The sequence below is a fragment of the Sphaeramia orbicularis genome, chromosome 12 (assembly GCF_902148855.1).
Source record: "Sphaeramia orbicularis chromosome 12, fSphaOr1.1, whole genome shotgun sequence".
NCBI classification, from domain to species: Eukaryota; Metazoa; Chordata; class Actinopteri; order Kurtiformes; family Apogonidae; genus Sphaeramia; species Sphaeramia orbicularis.
The window spans coordinates 2,782,061-2,806,803 of NC_043968.1; the positions used below are offsets into that span (position 1 = coordinate 2,782,061).

The 24,743-nt window shown below is 39.1% G+C and overlaps 1 protein-coding gene across 3 annotated transcripts in view; it reads left to right on the top strand.

Moving 5' to 3' along the window:
• LOC115430329 (ephrin-A5b-like) overlaps nucleotides 1-24,743 on the top strand; it is a 320,517-nt gene that overhangs the window by 40,419 nt on the left and 255,355 nt on the right. Inside the window, exon 3 of one of the 3 annotated variants that reach the window (XM_030150280.1) lies at nucleotides 13,929-14,060. The exons of 1 other annotated variant lie outside the window; for it this stretch is intronic. In XM_030150280.1, coding sequence (XP_030006140.1) covers nucleotides 13,936-14,060 — 125 coding nt within the window. In that variant the 5' untranslated portion in view covers nucleotides 13,929-13,935. Of the gene's footprint in view, nucleotides 1-13,920; nucleotides 14,061-24,743 lie in introns of those variants that run through there. One more of the 3 variants, XM_030150281.1, reaches the window with a different exon arrangement.

Below are 24,743 nucleotides of genomic sequence, written 5' to 3' on the forward strand. Positions count from 1 at the left end.
CCAAATTCTACTTTCATGTTTTTTAATTTTACCTTGTATCCTTTATATGTTGTATATATTTCTTCTATCTGTGGTGTAAAGTTGGCCTTTTCTATATTTTCAGTATTCTTTGTAGTTTTTTTATATTGTCAGCTGTGTTGGGAGTAATGCATTATCATAACACATTACTTTTGGTTACGCAGTAGTGTAAAGCATCAATTTTCAGTAATGTTTAGTTTAGTTTATTTCAGACACAAACATACAAAACATAGGGAAAAAACAAACAATGCAAAAATAAAAATAGAATAATGGAAAAAAGAACAACTGCTGTGCCTGAAAGGGAGTAGGAAGAAGCCCTGCTTATCCAGTCCTACCCCTGATTCTAGTCCTCAGACTGTTAGTGCTTAATCACTTGGTACACAACATAAGATTATGATTATCCATAAAAACACCCTACAAACATGCACACCCATACACATACAGACACCAGTTTATATCTACATCTGTACACCAACCCACGTCTGTTGGTCACATATTTTACTCGGTATATGTTCAATAGCACTCACGTTGAAACACACTTTTTGCCCATAATTTAATTGCTGAAATGAAATGAAATGAAAATAAAACAAAATAAAACAAAACAAAACAAACAAAAAAAAACAGCGAGAACTTAAGGAATCAAAAATGCTTCAGTAAAGTTCTGTTTCCTGTTGGTGTTCAGCCAGTGGGTGAGGACGGCAGAAGACAGTCCATTGTCCACATGTGCCGCGTTTCCACTACATGGAACCGACTTGACTCGGCTCAACTCTGGTACCAGGTCCTATTCCTGGAGACTGTTTCCATAACAGGATACTACCAACTTTACAGTACCTGGTCGTCATAGTGATGCGGCACATTACTTCTGTGTCGTCTGCTCAGAGTTGCTGATAAACTCGCTCGTTGTGTGTTTTCTCATCAAACTCATGCTGAATTTGTACGTCTGAACCTCCTGGACAAACCATGGTGTAGTTTTACAGGCTGTCATCATGTGGATTAACCTACCGACATATTTACTGTCAACTTCTGCATCTATTTTTTGTAAAACAGTGGGTCACAGAGACATCTCTGACCAATCAGTGGTCTGCAGTGTTTACATGTCACCTTTTAGTATCTGGTCCCCAGTCCTGGAATTTTCTGCGGAGGTGATACCAAAAAACTAGTACCAGGTACCAGATTCCAGGTCCTTTTTCGTAATGGAAACGCAAAAAGGCCGAGTTGAGTTGAGTCGAGCCGATACCACGTAGTGGAAATGTGGCAATGGACATATGCCAATTACTAACCCTGTTTTACAGAAGCTAATTAGCATGACCCCTGTGGTCAGCAATGACCAGGTAAGCTAACGGATCTATGACTAGTTAGAATTCTTTATCGATTGCAGATTTATCAACTGGCGTCCACAGCACAGCGCCCCCTGTTTGAACATGAAAAATGTTGAAAAAACAATGCATGCGCTCCTGCTGGGATTTGAACATTGTTGACCATAGTAGGACCTGGGGGGGGGGGGTCTGTATGTAACTGAAAAGTAATACAGAAGTCATCTAAAACATTACAATACTGAGACAGTAATATTGTAAGGTAAGGAATTACTTTAAAATAACAGTAACAAGTAATCTGTAATGGATTACAGTTTGGAAGTAACTGGCATAACACTGTTCTTTACTGAGGGGTGACACGGTGGTGCAGTGGATAGGACTGTCGGACACTGCAACGTTTCACTTTTCTTGGTCAAAGTGTGATGGGTTGTTGGTCTGTGTATGTCAGCCTTGTGGTCTCACTCAGTCCTCACTCCATCACTTACAACTTGTACAAAATGCAGCTGCCCGTTTCTCGACCACCTCCTCCACATTCAACCACATCAGCCCCATCCTTCTTCTCTCCACTGGCTCCCAGTCCGCCGTTGCATTGATTTTAAAATTTTAATGTTTGTTTTTAAAGCTTTAAATGCTCTAGCTCCTCCCTATATATGTGAGATTTTAACAGTTCACCGCCCCAGCAGAGCCCTCCCATCGTCCTCCTAGATGGTTTTGGATGTCCCCAGGTCCTGATATAAACAGTGGGGTGATCATTCATTTCCTGTTGCTGCACCAAAACTGTGGAACTTGCTGCCTCCTGACTTGCGAGTCCTCACTGACCTGCCCCTGTTCAAGTCCAGATTAAAGACTCCCCTGTTTAGACTGGCTTTGAACCCTCAGCACTGAGACACTATTACAGGGCTGTCAAACTCATTCTGGTTCAGTTCCATATTTAGCCCAATTTGATCTCAAGTGGGCCAGACCAGTTACATAATGACTTAATAACCTAAATAATGAAAAATCCAAGCTTTTCATTTTATTTAAGTACAAAAAACCCCCAATTAAATTATGAAAATATTTACATTTTACAAAAAAGATGTGAATAACCTGAAAAAAACTGAAATTTCAGTTGAAAAATTTGTGCATTTTAACAATATTATGCCTCGACTTATTATTTATACACGTTCATTACACAGAGTGTTACGTAAACATTTGGTAACAGGCAGAATATTGTTAAAATTTTGGAGTTTGGAACTAAAATTTGAACAATTTCTACAATATTCCATCTCTTATTATTAACACAACTACAGATCACAGTGGATCTATAAATGCACCAAACATTTAGTAACAGGCAGAATGTTGTTCAAATTGCACATTTTGGGTTGTTCATCTTTGTTTTTTATTTATATTTTATTGTGAAAAAATAATTTTGTAAATGTAAATATTTTCACAGTGTAATCTATTTTTTTCACTTAAATTTTTCCCAAAGAAAATTTGTCATTGTCATTATTTCTGGGTTATTGTGTTGTTATTTTTACTGTAGATCACATTGGTCTGTATGTGGAACCTGAACCAAAATGATTTTGACAACCTGGACTGTTCAGGTTCATTTTTGCATTCATCCTGCGGGCCAGAATGGAACCTTTGGCGGGCCAGATTTGATCCCCGGGCCGCATGTTTGACACCTGTGCTCTATTAGATTTGAATCTGTGGTCTCTTTTATCGATGTGTGTTGTGTCCTATTGTTTCATGCATATTTATGGTACTTGATTAACCTGTTTTTTTAATCTTATAATTAAACTGTGCTTTTAGATGTAAAGCACTTTAGGCTTTGTTATGTTGTTGTAAAATGCTATAGAAATAAAACTTTGATTTGATTTGTGATGAACTGGTGACTGGTCCAGGGTGAACCCACCTTCACCCATAGGTAGCTGGGATGGACTCCAACACCCCCATGACCCTAGTGAGGATAGAGCGGCTTCAGAAGATATGAATGAATGTTCTTAACTGAGGCGTTGGAGACCCTGTGTTTTCCCTCTGCTTGGATCCAAACCCTCTGAAGTCATATTAGTTTCCAGTCACCGTCCGCCGCTGCCGCCACTCAGTCACAGACAATAAAGTGTTCGACATAATATAAAGTATATGATGTGATATCTACTCGGCCCTTTTCTATTTCACTTCATTTTGTAGCTGCTGCTGAAATCTCATCTCATGGAGAAAGATTACTCCTGAACAAGGCCTTTTCATTTCGTCGTGCAGCTTCGATATGAGTGTAAACATGAGGCGAGACGGGTCAGGTTTGATAAATCAGACGGTTTCAGAGGCGGCGGCGGCGGCGACTGGTCAGTGTCTGTGGAGTTTACGCTTCTGTTCTGAGGAGGATTAGTTTAACGACTCACCCACAAAACCAGAAAACACAACCTGGACATGTTTATACCATCTATTTTATGTCCTGACCTAATTACACCCAGCAGAGAAACAAAGTCTGGGATGTCAAACATGCGGCCTGTGGACCAAGGTTATTATTGTTAACGAAAACTAGAATTGTAAAAACATTTTCGTTAACTGAAATAAATAAAAACTATAATTAAAAGAAACTATAACTAACTTAAAATGTATTGTGTGTTTACAAAACTAACTAAAACGGATAAAAATTATGGATAAAATTCCCTTCGTTTCATCTTTCTCAAAGTCGGACTGATATAAAATCAATTTATTTCCCTCAAGCCACTTTAGCTGCTGGCACCATATGATATTTAACGGTCCGTCACTTCTCGTCATTGCGTTTAGTCGTTCTGGTCCCCACTCTACCTGGAAACATGGAGACTAAAGCTGGAGAAAGAAAGCAGAGTCCTGTCTGGGATTTATCTGAATACGACGACAGAGAAGAAGAGAAAAGATATAAAGAAACTAAAACTAAGCATTTAGAAAATAAGGAAAACTAATAAAAACTAGCAAACCTGTTCTGAAAACTAATTAAAACTAAATGAATTAGAGAAAAAAAAGTCAAAACTTAATAAAACTAAACTATAATGAAAAATCCAAAACTATTAGAACTTTGCTGTGGACCAAAACCGGCCCACAAAAAGGTTCCAATGAGGCCCACGGGATGAATGGAAAAATAACACTGAAAATATTAACAGTTAATGGTGTCGAACTGGTTTTAGTTCAGGTTCCACATATAGACCAATATGATCTCAAGTAAAATAATAATAATAATGTAATAACCTATAAATAATGACTCCAAATTTTAAGCTAGGTTTAATATTTGACAAAAATTACATTATGTCTATAAATAAAGTTCAAAACTTCAAATGTTTCTCTTTGTTTTAGTGCAAAAAAACCCAAAACATTAAATTCTTTATATTAACAAACTATCCTTTAACAATAAAATGTGAATAACCTGAACAATATGAACAACCTGAAATGTCTAAAGAAATTAAGTGCATTTTTAATAATATTCCTTCTCTTATTAAATGTTTGTGCATTTGTAGATCTGATCCATAATGTGCATCTAGAAATGATAAGTTGAGGCAGAATATTGTTAAAATTGCACTTATTTTTCTTAAGAAATTTCAATTTTTTCTGGTTTTCACATATTTTCTGTTTGGATAGTTTGTAAATGTAAATGTTTTCATAATTTAACCCATAAAGACTCAAACAACCACTGGAGAACAAAACCATCTACTGATCTAAACTGTTTAATACCTGCTGATCCACTAATCCTATCAATACATGTCAATAATTGGTGTCAAATACAGTTCTTCATGTTTTCAGTGTCATAAGATATGACCCATGTGGACGTTCAGAGGCTCTGTAGTTACCACGGAAACACCGTCATCTTCTACAACATGGATTCATCAGTAAAACCCATGGAGTTGGACACATTGGGGTTATGTTCTGTTAATGATGTATTTTACTGTAAAAGTCACTTTTTCTTCCGTTTTCTCTGTTTTGATTGAATGACATTTGAATTTACTCTGAGCTTTTATGAACATCTATATGATCATGAATTAAAAGTAAGAAAATACATGATTTACACTGAAAAAAACTCAAACTTAAGAGGATAATATTACAATAAATGGTGATAAATCACTTAAGAAAGGTTAAATATAGAGAAAGATTATTTGGGAACTGACACAAAAGTACCATTGGGTCTTTATGGGTTAATGTTTTTGTTTTTTTTTTGCACTAAAGCAAAGAGAAAATGTTCTATTTGGGTGCTTCTCTTCTATGAAACTGGGTTTATTTTGGTACCTGGTACTTTTCCAGCTTTTTAGACCCAATAATAAAAGGGACATTTAGACATATTTCCCCCCAGGATGGACCTAATGATGACCTCAGAGAAATGCAAAAAAAACAAAAATACTCTTGCTCTGAGCCATTCCATAATTAATAAATATTTAATCAAATTTGGGGCCAAAAATTCGACCCAAATATGGACATTTAAATCTCCCAAGGTGCCAGTGCATTAGATGTGAAAACGTGTGTAAATGGTCTTCTATAGACTCTAAAAAAGACACTGTTAAATGTGTGTATCCTGGTGGTTTTTGTAATCCACACATGTGGGTTTTTCATGAATCTCAGTCTCATTCCAGGTTTTGTATGTAACCCATCGTGTCCACTGGTCTTACATACAGATCCTGCCCTTTTAAACACAAATAAATTGCAAATGATTTTCCAACAGTGGCCATTTTTGTGAAACACTGCCTTGAATAAATTCCCAAAATGTACCTGTGAGAGAATAAAGAGCTATTAAAAAAAAATAGTAGGGTGTAAATTTCGTGTCCTTTTGACAGTGTTACATGTGGATTTTTGTATTTACCCTCAGTGGTCTGAGCCTATTTTGGCTGGTTTTGACTACTTTTTGATTATAACAAACGTTTACTATACCCATGTTTGGGATCTTTTTTTCAGCACAGCTTCATCTATCTTATCTGTCTATTATTTTTTCCCTTTAACCTACTATATCAACACAAAAGGACAAAAAATAAACAAAAATATAAAATCCGATTTGAAAAATGTCTATAATTTATTACATAAATAACACACAGATGCTTAACGAACCTTTTCAAAGACTTTAAAAGTAAATATTGGTTCCAAATATGAGGTATATAAAATCAAATTGTAATAAATTAAAACTATACTCAGATATTTGACATAAAAGCAGATCTTTACATAGGTGTTTACTCAGTTTTCTCACCCCCCCGGTCCTCCCAGTTTCCATATCCGGTTCAGGTGGGGGTCATCCTCACCCTTACCTGTAATGTTAATGCAGTCTGTGGAGAAGAATCCGCAGATTCGGTCGGTTTTTTCCATTTTGAAAAAGGACAAAAAAAATGATGAAGTTATGGTCAGAAATATAACCCCCCCCCCACACACATTTTCATACTTTTATTCACATTTGTTTTCTCTGATTCAAACCATCATATCTTGGTTGTATTTGCTCTATCAACATCAAATAAAAAGTGGGAGAGTGTTTCAGGTTTGCACTTTCAAATGCAGTTGTCCACAGTGGTCTACGGCAGTGGTCCCAAACCCCTGGTCCCCAGACCGGACCGGCGGGCCGTGGGTACCGGCCACAAGAAAAAAAAGATTGTGGTTAATATTAAAGCAATTTTTCCATTAGTCTTGCGGAGATTTTATTTTAAAAAGCGACCGTTTCTGCCCTCGCCTCACAACCGCTCTTGACTCTTGCACGCCATTTCATGAATCAGTAGAAACACAAACTAAAGAAATGAGCCAAAAACAAAATTCACTGGAGAACTTTTTCAGGAAGAAATGAGGAAACGATGAGGCTGCAGAAGGGTCACAGACTGCCTGCAAACAGAAAGATGCATTTAGAAGGAAATACCATGATTCCTGCCTCAGTTACAGGTTCATCGCAACAGGTGACACACAGCGCCTCAAAAATGCTCCTGCACATTAATCCATGTTTGAGACAGCTGCAAACCTCTGTGCATTCAGGATTCAAGTCAAAGCAGAATATGCAGATATGACCACAAAAGCCCTGAAAGTCCTTCTTCTGTTTCCAACCTCATATTTGTGTGGCTGGGTTTTCTGTGATGACAGTTACCAAGTAGTAGACGGATCTACGGAACACAACTGGACTTTGTGTCTCTCATCAGCCCCAGATGGGACCGTCTGGTTCAGGGGTCAGCAACCCTGGTCCTAGAGAGCCACCATCCTGCATGTTTTTCGATGTTTCCCTCTTCCAACACACCTGATGGTCATTATCAGGCTTCTGCAGAGCTGATGATAGGCTTATCATTTGAATCAGGTGTGTTGGAAGAGGGACACATCTAAAACATGCAGGATAGTGGCTCTCAGGACCAGGGTTGCTGACCTCTGGTCTAGTTGCAGGGAAACCAGTCCAGGGTTCCACTGGTTCTGCGTGAGGGTGAGTTGATCTTCTACTGTAGAATCAGTGGAATTACCTGATCTACAGTGGAAGTGTTTCAGATCACCCGCTCCGAACTGACAAAGGTTTTCGTTATTGGAACCCCCGCACCTCTACCCGGTCCGCGGAAAATGTTCATGCATGAAACCAGTCCATAGTCCAAAAAAGGCTGGGGACCACTGGTCTACGTGACCGACTTCCAACGCTACGACGTGTTGAAAATGTCATGTGATTCAGTCACATGGCCGTGACCGTGGACCCTTAAGGGTTAAAAACAATGTAAAATAATATAAAAATGTGTTTTATCTGAAAACTAGTTTCTCTTTTATCACAGGAAGTATATATTTTAAAACAGACACATCGGTTTGAATGTTTAGCCCCATGTCCTGTTTTAGGACCAGTTTCATAGAAGCACCCATTTGTCCTTTTTTTTTTTTTTTCTTCGCATTGACGGACACTTTTTTCCAAAGCGACTTACAGGGGAAAAACAATCAAATCACTCAATCAATCAAATTTTATTTATATAGCGCCAGATCACAACAAAAACGTTACCTCATGACACTTTATATATGGAGTTGGTCAAAACACTGAGCCAATTGACAGAAACCAACAGAATCACAGAATTATTTATTGGTTATTATGTTATTATTTTACTGGTCTGATTCACTTGAGATCATATTTGGCTGAATGTGGATTCTGGAAGGAAATGACTTTGACTCTCTTGTCAAAGTTTTCTGTAATGACCCAACCACTGTGTTTGTGCCGTTCCACCGGTCACCGCCACGTGGCGCACCGAGTCACGAACCCAAACCACAGCTCTGTGAAACCTGTGGGAGGTCAAACTTTACATAGTTGGAGACAGTATGTGTAGCCTGTAAAATGGTGAATAATAAGAAGGTACAAGCCATAAAACTGTAAAACCTTTTGTTTTTATTTGATCAGTAAAAGGCGGTAAAATGGAAACTTAGTTCATTTATGGTTTCACGCTCATTACGCACGGTGAAAGCTGCTCTTTAAAGACGGAGATCAGCTCACACAATGACATTACAATCACAAACCCACTTAGTTTGCATTAGAAACACATGGATGGAGACTCTGGAGACGCTTCCACCTCCGGCTTTTTCACCTCCAACCCGACCGGACACTTTTACGCACAGGATTCGCCGTTCGTGTGCGCGCACAGGCGGTTCGGGGCTCGTGTTTGAGGGATGATGTCGGTGTGAGCTCTGGCCTGGGAACCACAGATCTACCCCCCAGGAGCACGGGATGTTGTTTTTGTAAGCGAAACGCCCGTCATTCAAAATCCAGGCCAATGAGACGGAGCGAAATCCAGAAAGTGTCCACTGTAAAAAATATGTGGAGGCGCATCCACTGGAAGAAAGCACATTAGGAGGGTCAGGATGTGGACTTGGTGTCATTACAGAAACCAGATGGATATTCATTTAGTGTTGCAAGTCATGGAAGATGGACTCAGACTCTTTGTTTGAGTGAAAATGGGAATAAAATACTGAAGATACAACAGTAACAACACAAGTTAGGCATGAAAATGGGACTGAAGTCAAAAGATTCACCAGCAAACTCAAGAATAAAAATGAAAGTGTCAGTATTTTATTCTTATATGTGATTGATCTGCGTGTTTAAAGATGAGCTTATTAGAAATACTTTAAACATAATCATTTAATCTACAGAGGTGTCAGGTTGTGTGACATCATCACAGGAGCTCAGGCCTGTTTTCAGCTTCATAACAAACTTTCCACTCAATCCAAGATAATTTTACAGAGTTTAAGGAGGAGAACTTGTAAATTAACTCATAAAGGAAATAATGTATCCCTCAGTTCACCACAATTTGGAAAAATCATATTTATAGATTTTCACAGGACAGATATGGGGTTAAAAACTGTAAAAGAAATGAAAACTGTCACTCAAATGTCGTGCAATGAATGAATGTTTTATTTCAGACATAAAAAAGTACAATATAACCTGTAACTAAAGCAAATTAACAACATTAGAGAACCAAAAACAAAACTTATATCATGATACAATGAAATACTTAATACACTTTTAGTATCAGTTACACATGAAATATTTAAGTCACCCTTTATTACAATACAAAACACAAACTATTTCAATATACATTAATACATCATGTATATATATCATCAGTATAATAATGATCATATATATATATGATTCTATATCATAAGCCACTACATATGTGCTAAATGTAGACCCATATAAACACAATATACAAGTGGCTATAATTTATAGTAACATAATACAACTAGAAAAGCACTCGTAGAGTGGAACACCCCCCCCATCACCACCAAAATTTTATCATTTGTTCCTTTTGCCAACATTTCCAAAAATTTTCATCCAAATCCGTCCTTAACTTTTTGAGTCATCTTGCACACGGACAGATAAACCAACGCCGGCTAAACCATAACCTCTTGGTGGAGGTAAATATTAGGCTCTGATTAGAGCTGCAACAGCCAGTCGACTATTTGATAAATAGTCGAAAGCAAATGTATTCATCCACAGGTTATTAGTGATGTCATGAACTTTTTTGAAGGAAAATGTGTACTTTATTGCTTTGATTGATTTCTACTCTTGAGTATTTAGTTGTTTAACACACTCTGTTAGTTACTACAATCGTTCTGTGCAAAATGCACTTTTGTTTAATTGAATAAAAGTATTTTATTGCTGCTGAAGTATTTGTTGAATATTTGTTCAACAAACTTTGTTTTGCATTCTAATTGTTTTGCACTAAAGTTTATTGTTAAAGGAAAGAAAAAGTATTTTATTGCTGCAGTAATTATAATTAAGAGCCTTTTTTTGCAGTTTGTTTATTTCAAATATTGCAATAAAATCAAACAAAAGATTGATATAAAAAACAAAGAAAGTAAACTATTCTAAAAGGAGCAGGATGGATTTTAATTTATTACACCCCCCCCCCCCCCCACTCCATCCTTCACCCACCCTAAATTCCTCTGTCAGATTCCATAAGTAACTCAAAAATCCTCACATATCAGACTACATTCTGACTAAGCCTAAAACACAAAATTCCTGTACATATCAAGGATAGACTGTCCATTTTGCAGCAGCATTTCACAGCAGTTCATAATCAATCGACTATTGAAACAGTCATTAGTTCAGTGGTTTCCAACCTTTTTTGGCTCATGACCCCATTTTAACATCACACATTTCTGGCGACACCAGACATTCAAAACAGAGACATTTCGCTGCTAAAATTAATTTGTTTGTGATCGTGTAATAGTTTGCTATAATATGTTACAAATACAGGTTAATTTTAGAGGACATTTAGTCTATATAATGTATATCATTATGGACAGAGGCAGTAAATCCAGGTGTAGATTACTGCACAAAGTGAGAATTGGATTTTCCTTGGTCAGGATATGTACAGTCAGTCCAGCTGTGATTTACAAGGAGGACAATTAATACTGAACAAACAAGAACTGAAACTATGAATTATGAAAGAGCTGCAGCATCTGAAACTGACCACAATGAACATGTGACAGATAAACAGAACCACAGTGCTGCAGTTTCACAACCAGTTTGTCTTTTATGGATTGGGATTGTCTCTGTCAAAACTCACCATATATTTTTTTAGTAAGATTTTTAAAAAAAAATTTGTATCAATTACTAGAAATTCCAGGCGACCCCACGTAGGGCCCAGACCCCAAGGTTGAAAAACACTGGCTTAATATGTATGGCTTTTTAATCTATTCTTGTATTTTATTCTTTTATTTGGGTTTTGTTTATTCTTCTGTATAGCACTTTTTAGCTTATTATTATATATATTATTATTATATTATTATTAGCTTACCAGCCGACAGGCTGTAAGCTATTGTCGTCATGCGGCGTCCGTCGTTGTCGGCATCTGTTGTCGTCCGTCATTCGCTACAAAACTTTCAATCGTCTTCTTCTCCAAAACTACAATTCCGATTGACTTCAAACTTGGTATACAGCTTCTTTATGATGATGTCAGCAAAAGTTAGTGAAATTATTTGGATCCGGATCTGATTCTGGATTTGGTGCCACTTTGAAAAATGGAACCATTATAAGAGATAGGAAGTGGATGGATGCATAACTCAGTAAATATAAATGATATCCAGTGTAAATTTCTCCAGTCCAGCCCTGATGAGGAGATGACCCAGACATAATGTCCACATGCTGATCAGGATCTTCTTCTGGATCTGGAACTGATGCAAAATTTAACATGGGCTCTTATGAGGAAACATTTCAACCATCTTTTTCCCCAAACTCCAGTTCGATTGACTTCAAACTTGGTATACAGCTTCTGTATGATGATGTCAGCACAAGGTATTGAGATTATTTTGATCCAGATTTGATTCTGGATTTGGTGTGACTTTGACAAATTTTCCCATTATAACAGATAGGAAGTGGATTGATCCAGTAAATCAGTATCAATGATATCAAGTTGGATTTGGAATTTATTACAGATCTGATTAGAATATGACCAAAACATGGACAATTTCTGTAATAGAATAAACACACAGAACTGGGTGAGAATAAATGGCATCTGGATACATTTCCCAAAGCTTTTAATTTGGCCGGTAAACTACAGGGCCATTGGTCCGATTTTTTTCTTTTTTGTACAGTTTCTATGTCTTTAAATCTATTCTGTATTTTATTCTTCTGTTTTGGTTTTAATTATTCTTCTGTACAGCACTTTGGTTCACTGCGGTTGTTTTAAAGTGCTTTACAAATAAAGTTGGATTGGATATATACTAATCGATTACACTGGGTTACAAAAAAATGTTTTTTGCAAGTTGTCTAGGTTTTTTCAACTGAATTAGGACCATTTTGCACCGCTAAATCCAAAAATGACATCTGTTTTTCTCAATCAGGTCAGGTTTTTTTGCTCATTTGATTTTGAAAAATTTGATCTTCTCACAAAATATAATAATTAATACCAAAAAAAGACTGGTAAGCACACTTTATGAAACTTGTGACTTGATTCCTGTTAGGTACAAATGGTGTATTCAGCGCAGAGTAGCAGAATACGTCAGGCTTATTTTTGCAAGATCTTCTAGTCGAAGCCATTTCATTCACCTGTAATATTAAAAAAAAAACATTAATCATAAATTGGCAAAAGTAAAAATCTTCAGAACTCGTTTATTGCAAGAAATATGAAAGAATTTTGTATCATATGATGTGAAAATGCCCATAAATGTAAGCAAAAATGTTAAAAAAGCCAATATGTAGCATAGTTCAGAAAGTTGACCTGATTGAGCAAAATTAATGTGATTTTTGGATTCAGCACACCAAAATTATCCTAATCATTAAAAAAAACTTCAACAATAAATTTGTTGTTGACCAGTGTTACTGAAACAGTCATTAGTTGCAGTCCCAGTTAGGTCCTTTTTTTTTTTAGTAAAAGTAAAAATGAACCCCCCCAAAAAAAAAAAAAAAGTCCAACAGCCGCGCTCAAGATGGATATTTTTTACAGTGTTCCTCAACTGGCACAGTAGGAGGGAGGTGAGATTGGAGGAGGGGGGTGGGAGGAGGAGGAGGAGGAGGGGGGGGGGGCTGGTCCGGGAGAGCATGGCCGCAGGAGCTGGAGCGCACACGGGCTGTGTTTCCTCCAGGTTGATCACGGTGGTTCCCTTCCGTGCGCAGTGGCGGACTGTTGGAGGTGTTTGAGGCCGGGGACGGAGCCTTGACGCGCGGCGGACTGAGCTGCTCTCCTTCCGTCCGTCCGTCCGTCCCTTAATTCCTTCCGTCTTTCGTGCGTCGTTGATGCGTTTTGTCGCGGATCGGACCGGAGCTGCGGCTGAACGCGGAGCTGCGCCGCCGCCGCTGCTGCTTCTTCTGCCGCTTTGACTCATCCGCGTCTCCTCGTGATTCACAGAGGACACATATCCCCTCCTCCGTGGAACATTCCCCTGCGCGTCCTTTTACCCACTGGTGACGCTTCTCTTGGGAAATTAAAGGCGGACTTTGGAGAAAGGTTTCGGCTGCGCTGCGCGTCCTGGATGCGTTTGTGTCCGACAGTTGGTGCACCAGGTCCGGTTCGACTGGAGTGACCGAACAGGGGTCCTGCTGATCCCACTGACAGATCCACATCCAGATCCGTCAAACCGTGAGGGAATAAGACTTCCCAGAGGAGATCACAGGAGTCCGGCTCTTCTCCATCAGGAGGGACTTTAATCGATTGGCTTTCCCCGGAGTTGCAGGGCCAATATGCCGCAGGGTGGAAATGCTCATCTTCCTCATCCTCATCATAGGGATGTGCGTGTACGGACAGGACCCGGCGTCCAAGGTGGTGTCCGACCGCTACGCAGTCTTCTGGAACCGGACCACCCCAAGTAAGTTCCCGCAGGAACGCACCAAACCGCCGGGCTGCAGCCTGGACGGTGCCCGGGTGAGAGTGCACTGTACCCGGCATGGAGTGGAGCGACGGTCCGGTGTGTGTGCGCGGATCAAATAACACTTAACAAACACGAGTAAAATCAGTTAAAGAGGCGAAACATGAGTCCAAAACAAACCAGTGCCTTCATGCATTTCGGTTAAAATCTTTACATTAGTTTTTTTACGTTTATAAACTTTCCTCCAGCTTCGGTTTGGTCAGATTTGGTGGTCTCATGTGCGGTTGTTTGTCTGATTTTTGCTTTAAATAATCCTCCACAGTAGAATCATCTGTAGTTAATAATATGAAGCAGCAGAAATCCAGGCAGACACTGGGACACTGAAGCAAAAACCGTCCGCTATTACGCATCTGTCCGCGTTATTACGCACTAATGTTCCACGATCACGGGACAAAAATGAAACAGCGAAACCCGAGTTCCACATGTTCGACTCAGTGGTGAAAGAGTGTCCTCTACTCTGAAACACACTGGAGTTAACACACACAGCAGTTAGTGACTCACACTGGGAGTCTGGAGACATTTTAGAACCAAAAAGCTGCAAGTTACGATTATCTTTACGGTCGATTATTGTGTTGATCAATCGATTTGATCCATAAAACGTTGATGATGAGGCTGTTGGTGCAGATAAATTCAGTTTAACATCACAGAGGAGAAAGAAAGCAGAAAATATGATACTTTAACAAACAGTTTGGACTTAATTATGATTTTATTCCCCCTAAAATAAAACTCAAACTGATTCTATTTGTCAGAGCAGCCGTCAATAAATTTAATAGTTGATGATTAATCAATTATTTGTTGCTTTTCCCAGTTCTAAGTTCATCAGTAGGTGACTCACACTGGGAGTTGGAGACAGTTTAGAACCAAAAGCTGCAAGTTATGATTATCTTTATGGTCGATTATTGTGTTGATCAGTCGATTTGACCCATAAAAACATTGATGATGACGCTGTTGGTGCAGATAAATTCAGTTAAACGTCATCGAAGAGGAACGAAACCAGAAAATATGCAACTTTAACAAACAGTTTGGACTTAATTATGACTTTATTTCCCTAAAATAAAACTCAAACTGATTCTATTCCTCACAGCAGCTGTCGATAAATTTAATAGTTGATGATTAATCGATTATTTGTTGCTTTTCCTAGTTAAAAAATTCATCAATAAATGACTCACACTGGGAGTTTGGAGACATTTTATAACCAAAAGCTGCAAGTTATGATTATCTTTATGGTCGATTATTGTGTTGATCAATTGATTTGATCCATAAAATGTTGATGATGACACTGTTGGTGCAGATAAATTCAAATTTAATGTCATCGAAGAGGAAAGAAAGCAGAAAATATGCAACTTTAACAAACAGTTTGGACTTAATTATGACTTTATTCCTAAAATAAAACTCAAACTGATTATATTCATGAGTTGCCCATAAATTTTAGTGTTTGATGATTAATCGATTATTCGTTGCTTTTCTAGTTATAAGTTCATCAGTTAGTGACTCACACTGGGAGTTTGGAGACATTTTAGAACCAAAAGCTGCAAGTTATGATTATCTTTACGGTCGATTATTGTGTTGATCAATCATTTGACTATAAAACGTTGATGATGAGGCTGTTGGGTGCAGATAAATTCCGATTTAACCATCATTGAGGAGAAAAGAAACCAGAAAATATGCAACTTTAACAAACAGTTTGGACTTAATTAGGACTTTATTTCCGCTAAAATAAAACTCAGACTGATTCTATTCATCAGAGCAGCTGCTGATAAATTTATTCGTTGATGAATAATCGATTATTTGTTGCTTTTTCTAGGTATAAGTTCATCAGTAGGTGACTCACACTGGGAGTTTGGAGACATTTTAGAACCAAAAGCTGCAAGTTATGATTATCTTTATGGTCGATTATTGTTTTGATCAATCGATTTGATCCATAAAATGTTGATCTAAAGCTGATGATGATGCTGTTGGTGCAGACAAATTCAGTTTAACATCACAGAGGAGGAGAAAAACCAGAAAATATGCCAGTTTAACAAACAGTTTGGACTTAATTAGGACTTTCTTCCCCCTAAAATAAAACTCAAACTGATTCTATTCATCAGAGCAGCTGTCGATAAATTTAATAGTTGATGATTAATCGATTATTTGTTTCTTTTCTAGTTGTAAGTTGAGTGTTTTCTGTCAGAGGAGCTCACATACACAGTACTGAGCTGATGAAGTTTGTTCCAGATGCTTTTATGGACTTCAGTTCCTCCTATTCTGTTTGTTGCTTTTGCTTCAGTTTGACACAAATCTTCCCAGTTTTGACACTTTACATGACATTTCTGTTCCTAAATGTCGTCCTGGGTGAGAGGGGGCTCCTCCTCTGTGACTCAGTGTTTCTCTTACTGATATTATGAGCATTAGTTCAGTTGGTTCAAGTGTTGGTTCGTTACAGGTTTGACAGGAGGAAAAAAAACAAAACAGGAATCATAATAACATCAATTATGAGGAAAAGAAAAAATCAGGTTTTCTGGGCTTGGAAGTCTAAACACACAACAAGGCTGGTGTTGGTGTGTGTAACGGTGACCCTGAGGCGAAACATGTCATGGGTTGTGGAGGTAAAAAGCAGCTGAGCCGACAGGATGTTCATGATACAGATGCAAATGTTGTGGTGGCTTCAAAAGGAAACCTGATAACCTGCTCCGGCTGCAGGTCGGAAGGTTGGTTTCTTGCCGCTGAAACTGTTCCAAGTTCCCAAGTCTGGTTCCTTGGTTGCCATGCCCCCCTCCCCCCCCTCCTTCTGCCCCTCTTCCCTTCTCCCAGAAGCCCCCCCCTCCACCCACCCCCCCACCCCGGCCCACGCTGAGGCAGACAATGCGGGGTACACGGGGTGTTTGAGCGGCGGCCAAGGCCCAGCGTGGCGACAGATCCACACATGCTGAGGTCACACACTTGGTCGTAACCAGGCGAGTCGTGGGTTAAGCAGCGCAGAGGGGACCGTTGTCAGGGTCAAAACCGGGGCAGGACCGCCGGCCGAGGGGCCCGGTGACGGCCCCCGGGGGCCCCTGGGCCGGCCCTGGCACTGGCACCCCGCCTGGGCTTTGTCCCGCCACAAATAAATGAGTAACTCTAAATGACTGTCCTCCTTTTCTCATTCATGACTTTAATCTAAACCTGACCCCGGCTTGTATAATGTAAGAGGGGCTGAGGGTGGTGGGGGTGGTGGTACTCAAAGCATTGGGCCCCCCCTGACCCGCAGCAGAACCTGACAGTATTCGGGTCCGGGCTTGGCGGGACCCGGACCCCTGCTGCTTAATGTAACCATCCTGAGCGCTGGAGCCCTGGGAACCTGCTGAGGTACAGCCCCAAGTTCCAGATGAGCTTCCCCACCCCCCCCCAGCCCATAGCCCCCCCATCCGCCTCCTCCGCTGCATATTTGACCAAAGTGGGGAAAAACGGCATCCGGAGCAGCGGTCCATACTCAGCCATTCATGAAATCCCCTACAGGAGCTCTGGAAGTGAAATGGGAAGTGAGTCGTGAAAAATGGAAATGCGATGACATTTTCATGCTTTCTGTTGTTTCAGAGCGTCGGACACCAGGCCTTTTGTAATTTAGATAAACGTGGTCCCATGTTTTTCGTGCTTGCATCTCCATCTCGGGGGGAACATCTTACTGCAACGGCGTTCGATGCTGATTTGACCGGGTGGTGGTGGTGGTGGGGGGTTTGGGGGGTAGTTTGGGACTTCAGAGTTGCTTCGTTTTCGCTACTGAATGAAATTTATTGAAACTACAGTCGCTGTCAGGAAAGAAAATCCACACAACAATTGATATCATGACTCCTAGTTGCGGCTTTTGGTTTTATCATTAATGTAAAGTCTCTACATCGGGGGGGGGGGGGTCAAACATACGACCCGTGGCCCAAAACCGGCCCGTGGGATGATGTGAAAAATTACACTGATGATATGAACAATCAATCATTTTCGTTCAGAGGCGCCACATTCAGACCTAATTTGGTCTCAGTGGGTTGGACTAGTAAACTATTACGTATTAGAATAACTTATAATAATGACACTTTCAAATTTTCTTCTTTGTTTCATGTAAAAAAGTGAAATTACTTAAAAATGTGTACATTTACTAAGTATCCTTGCACAAAAAATATGAATAACCTGAACAAATATGAACACCTGAAATGTCTTGAGAGAATTAAGTGCAATTTTAACGAGTATATGCCTGTTATTAAACGTTTTGTGCATTATAGATATATATGTTGTACTGTACATGTGTAAATGATAAAATTGAGGCGTAATATTGTTAAAATTCCACTTGCTTTCTTAAGAAATTCCAGGTTGTTTATGTTATTCACATTTTTTTAAAGGATAGTTAACGTTTTCACGATGTAATTAAATTTTTCCACCGTTATTATTTTACTGGTCCGGTCCACTTTAGATCATATTGGGAATGTGAATGTGGAACCTGAACTAAAACGACTTTGACCCCCCTGCTCTTCGCCGTCTCCTTTGGGGGTGTTCCTGTTGTTGTTGCTATGCAGATTCTGTAAATCTCACCGGTCGCAAAAAGTCGTTTCAGTCTCTCACAACGATCGAAGCGTAAGTTGTAACTAAGGGCGAATAAATCTTTAACAATGCTTGATAGATCACAATCCTCTTTAAGACTTTGTCAAATGGCATTAGGTTAAACTAACGGCCCAGTAAATGCTAATAAATCAGCAGCGAGACGTCTGTAAGGAGAGAAAAGGAAGAGTGTGATCCTTCATCTGGAGAAGGTCACGTTGAAATACATCTAATGTCTCACTCAGAAGTCCTTTAAAGCCTTTAATGACATTAAATGAAGCTCCGCGTCAGAGCTTGAGAACAAATTCTTCAAAAAGTGCAGAAAAGTCTTCATGTCTCTGATCTTTGATGAGGGTTTTTTTTTTTTTTTTTTTTTTTTTTTTTTTTTTTTTTTTCTGTTGCGTAGTACGAGCTCCACAGCCTCGCTTGATTCACCGGCGGTTTGTGCGTTTGGTGGGGGATGATGTTGTTGCTATGCAGATTCTGAAAATCTCACATCGCTCGTCTTTGGATCCGTTGAAACTACTGTCAATCTTAACTCGTCTGGGTTTCCTTATTTTTTGTTTGTTTGTTTGTTTGTTTTTTGTTATTGTTGTAGATGCGTAATAGTTTCCTGAATCGAAGAATAATGTTTTATCAGAATGATTTTTAACAGTTTGTCAAAGGGATCACATATAAATATCAATAAATCATACTGAAGTGCTTTATTGTCAGAAATAACACAATCGTTAACCCTTATATACTTGAATTATTCTAAAATTGAATGGGATTATTTCTCTAAAGTAAGATTTAAATATGTCCAATTGCATTATTTTCAGTGAGATCCATATATTACAGTGTCAAACACAACTTTAATCATGTATTGTCGCTGTCGGACAGAAACCTCTCAAGTCTATTTTAGGTCCTTTTTTTTGTTTTTTGCCATGAAACGATTCTATTGGTCAGTTTTTACGTTGGCTTGATGATTTTAGAAATATTAGACCAATGAAAAGGGTTGAAAATGGCTTGTGACTACGTCTCTTAATGCCATTCGTATATTTTGAGTACACGTTGTTTTTCCAGTTTCCTGAAAAATCAGCAAGAGTTTTCCACCTGACATTGACGATATATCGTTAGCCTCATAGCATAATGACTTAAGTCATATTTTTGGTCAAATTGTGACATTTGCATGAAATGAATCAGCAGTATTAGGAGAGTAAAGTTATGTAAATATCACAATTTTGGCCAACATTAATGAAAGAGACCATTATTCTATAAGATTAACGATGTATTTTGGCATAGTGTCTGAAATTTTGTTTACAGAAAACATATGATTATTGTAAGAAAACTTGACCTAAAATTTAACTGTAGCAGATGTTTCACATCAATTATCAGAAAATGTAGAAAAAGTATTAAATAATCAGACAATCCATGTAGGAATGTAAGTGTTGTAGTGATAGAAGTGGGTCAAAAACAGCTAATTATTGCAGATATTATTGCAAATATAACTTATAACTTAGTAAGGATTAATGTTGTCATATTGTGAACAGGAAAAACGTCCACCTGACCCTTTATCCGCAGATTAAAACGTATTTATTAACCACTTGCCGACGCTGGCAGCAGCAGATTGGATGGATTAGAGAAGCAGGAAAATAATTTATTAATGGCTTACTATACTTATGTACACATACAAGTATGACACATTAGATTAAATAAATCATAGCCCTGATTTATTAAACATTAATGAAGTGATTAGTCGAGTGTGCGTCATTAAAAAAAAAGTGGCATGGGACAAAACGGCTCAAAAATAAAAGCACAAAATCAAACCCTGGAAGCGTGGAAACTGTAGTGTTTCGTAACCAAAAGGCTCATGTAAGAAAAATGAGTCACAGATGTTCCTCGTCAGCTTCGCCGTCTGTGTCGGTAACCAAACGATGGAATAAAGTGTACGAGTATTTACTGCTGCTCTGACAAGGAGCTATTAGTGAATTCCCAGCTCACCAGCTATTTAGCCGCTTCATTAAAACCCACCCGGGTCCATATGGTCCGATCGCAGGCGTCGCCGCGGCCCTAGGTGTTTATTTGTTGCTGATAGGTGGGATCAGCGCACAATCAGGGCCCGGGGCCGCCCTTAATCTTCCAAGCTGTTTGTGTCCCCGACGCCATGGAAACCGATACCCCTCGTCATCAAAGAACCCCATTGGGCGGGGACTAACGACCTGACAGCTGGGGGAGAGAGAGGAGAGGAGCTGGGGATTCCTGCGTCCTGTGAAAGCACCGTCACCCCAGGGGTTCCCTTTAATCCCTGATAATGCTCGGCTGAAGCTTTCCACGGCAGATGCAACATATTTGTGCAGGAGACAATCGAAGACGCCTGGTCGCTGTTCAGTACCAGTGTTGTTACTTTTACACGTAAAGACTCAGTGCTACTTTTGTGGCAGTTTCCAAAGGAATTTTTCTTTCTATTTAACCTTTCTTAAGTGATTTATCACCTTTTATTATAATATTTCCTCTGTATTTTGCATTTTTTCAGTGACAATCAAGTATTTACCTATATTTAAGTGACTGATCATGTACTTTAATCATCTTGCTGATATTACATTTGAGGGTTATTATATCAAACACAGAGAAAATTGGAGAAAAAGTTATTTTTCAACCAGCGTGATATCATGACTCATGTAAATATACACTCCATTTTTACCTCCGCCAGGAGGTAGTGTAATCACTTTGCTTTGTGTGTTTGTTTGTTTGTTAGCAACTTTACGGGAAAACTGTTCCACCCATCTTTCCCAAATCTTCCCCACAGATAGGCCTAGGCCCTGGGACCAACCCATTCAATTTTGGGCCAAGTAGGACAAAGTTCAAGGTCACAGCAAGGTCACAGCATCTGCAATTTTCCTATCTCTCATCATTGAGCAATTTTCGAAAAATCATAAAAAATTCAAAACGACTCCGATTAGCCTCCAGTTTGATCCACCTGTAGCTTAGAACAATATCTTGTATCTGGCACAAAATTGTCCACATCCACTGTGGAATGTGGACTCTGTGGACATTTACATTTAACATTGAAAATCCCATTTATTACATATTTTTCATTACAACTCAACAAATATTGATTGGAATTGAATCTAATTTGACATACACATGACTGGTACCAAGATTCAACTTTTTCTGCTGTATGGAACAACCTGGAAACTGTTGAATTTAAACAGAAATAGTCGATCCACACATGCACACCGTTCATGGTGCTTGGCGGAGGTTGGTGTTCTCTGACACTTGTTATAATATTTTCCTCTGTATTTTGCATTTTTTTTCAGTGACAATCAAGTATTTACCTGCATTTAATTCACTGATCGTGTACTGTAATCATCTCGCTGATATTACATTTGAGGGTTATTATATCAAAAACAGAGAAAATCGGAGAAAAAGTTACTTTGTCAACCAGTGTGATATCATGAGTCATGTAAATATACATTCCATTTTTAATTGGTGTGTCATCTGTATGCATTATAAGCTTTCCACATGTATGTAAATGCTGTTATTAGCCCCGCTGATCTAAATGACCTGAATTGATGCGTCAGATACTGACACTGACACTGACAGTGAGGGTTATGGTTACATGAACTGGAAATCTTGGTGTAAATTAACATGTGATCAAATGGAACCGACTAATATGTGAAAGATTGAAAATGCGTAGGTATAGCACGCCAAATGCCGTAAGAACTGGTATGACATACAGCGCCATTTATTGAGATCAGTCAGTTTTCAACAAAATTTCTCATGTGTCCATTCACTGGCATTGATTCAACTGCATAGGTTTTACTGTAATGTAATGGGTTTTGTTGTAAATGTTTTTCCTTATTTTTTTTCTGTTCATTTTTTTGTTCATTACTCACATTTTTCTTCATATAGTTTCTTATTTTGCTTATTGTTGTTCATTATTTTGTGCATTTTTGTTCATTACTTACATTTTTTGTTCATGTAGTTTTTTATTTTGCTCATTTTTGTTCATTTTCGTTCCTTATTTTCTTCATTTTGATTCATTATTTTGCGAATTCTGGTTCATTTAGTTCCTTCTTTTGTTCATTTTGTTCTGAACATAAACCCAGTGTGTCCATCCACTGTCGTCGATCCAACTCCATGGGTTTTACTGGTGAATCAACGCTGTAGAAGATGACGATGTTACCATGGTAACTACGGAGCCTCTGAACGTCCACATGGGTCATATCTGATCACCATGAAAAGATGAATAACTGTATTTTACACCAATTATTGACATGTGTTGATAGGATTAGTGGATCAACAGGTTTTAAACAGTTTAGATCAGTAGATGGTTTGGGTCTTTAAGGGTTAAAGACCCGACCTCTGATTTATTTTCCACAGGAAGTAACTCTTGAAAACCAGTGAAAGCTCCTTGAACAGACACTTCCACACAGATCTCCTTTTAGCAGAATGACCTCCGCTGTTTGCTTTTCTTACACGGCTCTCGTTTTAATCTGCACTTAAAGAAACAATGCTCCATTTTTCTCCAGCTGATGTTGTGATAGTTTCCCAGTTGCATTGTGAGTTGCCCCTTTTCACATTGTTCCCAGTGTTTACCCCCCCCACACCCCCGACTCCCTGCAGCTCGGTTCCGCTTGGATTCAAAACGGACACAAGAAAAGGCAACCGCGTCCAAATATTGACCGGGTCTCAGGACCACAGAACCCCCCCCCACCCCACCCCACTCCACCACACCCCCCCTCTTCCCGCCCCCAAGAGCCGCCACCGAGCGCCTGAAAGGCAGCTATTGTTCTGATCGTACTCAGCGGCCTGTAGCCGACGTTTAGCAGACAGACAGACAGACAGAGGGAAGGAGGAGACGGAGAGGTGGATGTAGTGGGGCAGCATATGTTATCAGAGGTGGGGTTATTGGGGGGGGGGGGTTATAACACAGGATCTACTATGAAAACAGAGATTAATTAGCATTGGACTTTCAAATCAGTGTGTATAAGTTAAGGAACTGACCTCCGACTTACTCACAGTTACAAAGGGCGTACCACAGGGGTCAGTCCTTGGACCTCGCCTATTTATTTTCAACAATATGACTCAAAACAATGCTAATTTTCACTTTTATGCAGATGACATAGTCATTCACGCCTCAGGTCCAAGATGCTTTTAATGTTGTTCAATCAAGATTTTATGGTTTAACCTTCTAAGACCCAGCTACTAGTTTTCTGTCCACTTTTGTGGACAAGAGTTTCACAACTTTATACAAAAAAAAGAAAAGAAAACTGTCCACCACAAAGGACATTCCATAAAAATTTTAAAAACTGCATTTGAAAAAAACTGTTGCATCATGATGTTTCCAATATAGGCACTTATTTAATTTAAAAAAAAAAAATTAAAAAAGCTTGTACTTTGCTGACATTTCCTGGGTCTTAGGAGGTAAAAATTGCGTTTTAATTCATCCAAAACAAAATTTATATTTTCAAAAGCGAAGCCAAAGCTACTGGACCTTCCGTTAATCACCACTTCTCACAGCCATTAAATTGACGGAGTATGTCAGTACAGATGTCTGTGTATTTTAATAGATGACTCACCCCTCACATTCAGCAACTTTTGCTGTGTCGGCCAGGACACTCTAGCAAAAAGAGGTTTTTAACCTCAACGAGTCTTGCCCGGTTAAAAAAAAGGTTAATAAATAAATAAATAACACAGTCATAAGAGGTGAGAGATGCTTTTGGTAAAAGAGGCCAGAGGCTTGAGGTGATGTGGGAACAGGATCAGGCTCCGGGGTCCAATGCAGGGCCACGGTGGTCCCAGGGTGAGGCCAGAACTGGGGTTTTCACCCTGAGGAAGTGTCAATCAGGCTTCACAGAAATGACTGGAGGTGATTTCCTGCACAGAGGAAACAGACATGATCAATATTTAGCCCCTTTTCCACCGGATTCACAGGAACCTTTATCACCAGTAACTTAAGCTCTGTTCAGACTGCAGGTAAATGTGGTCCAAATCAGATTTTTTTTTTTTTTTTGCCCATATGTGACCTGTATCTAATCTGTTAAAGACAGTTTGAACAGCACAAATCCGACCCAGACCACTTTCATATGTGGTCCTAAA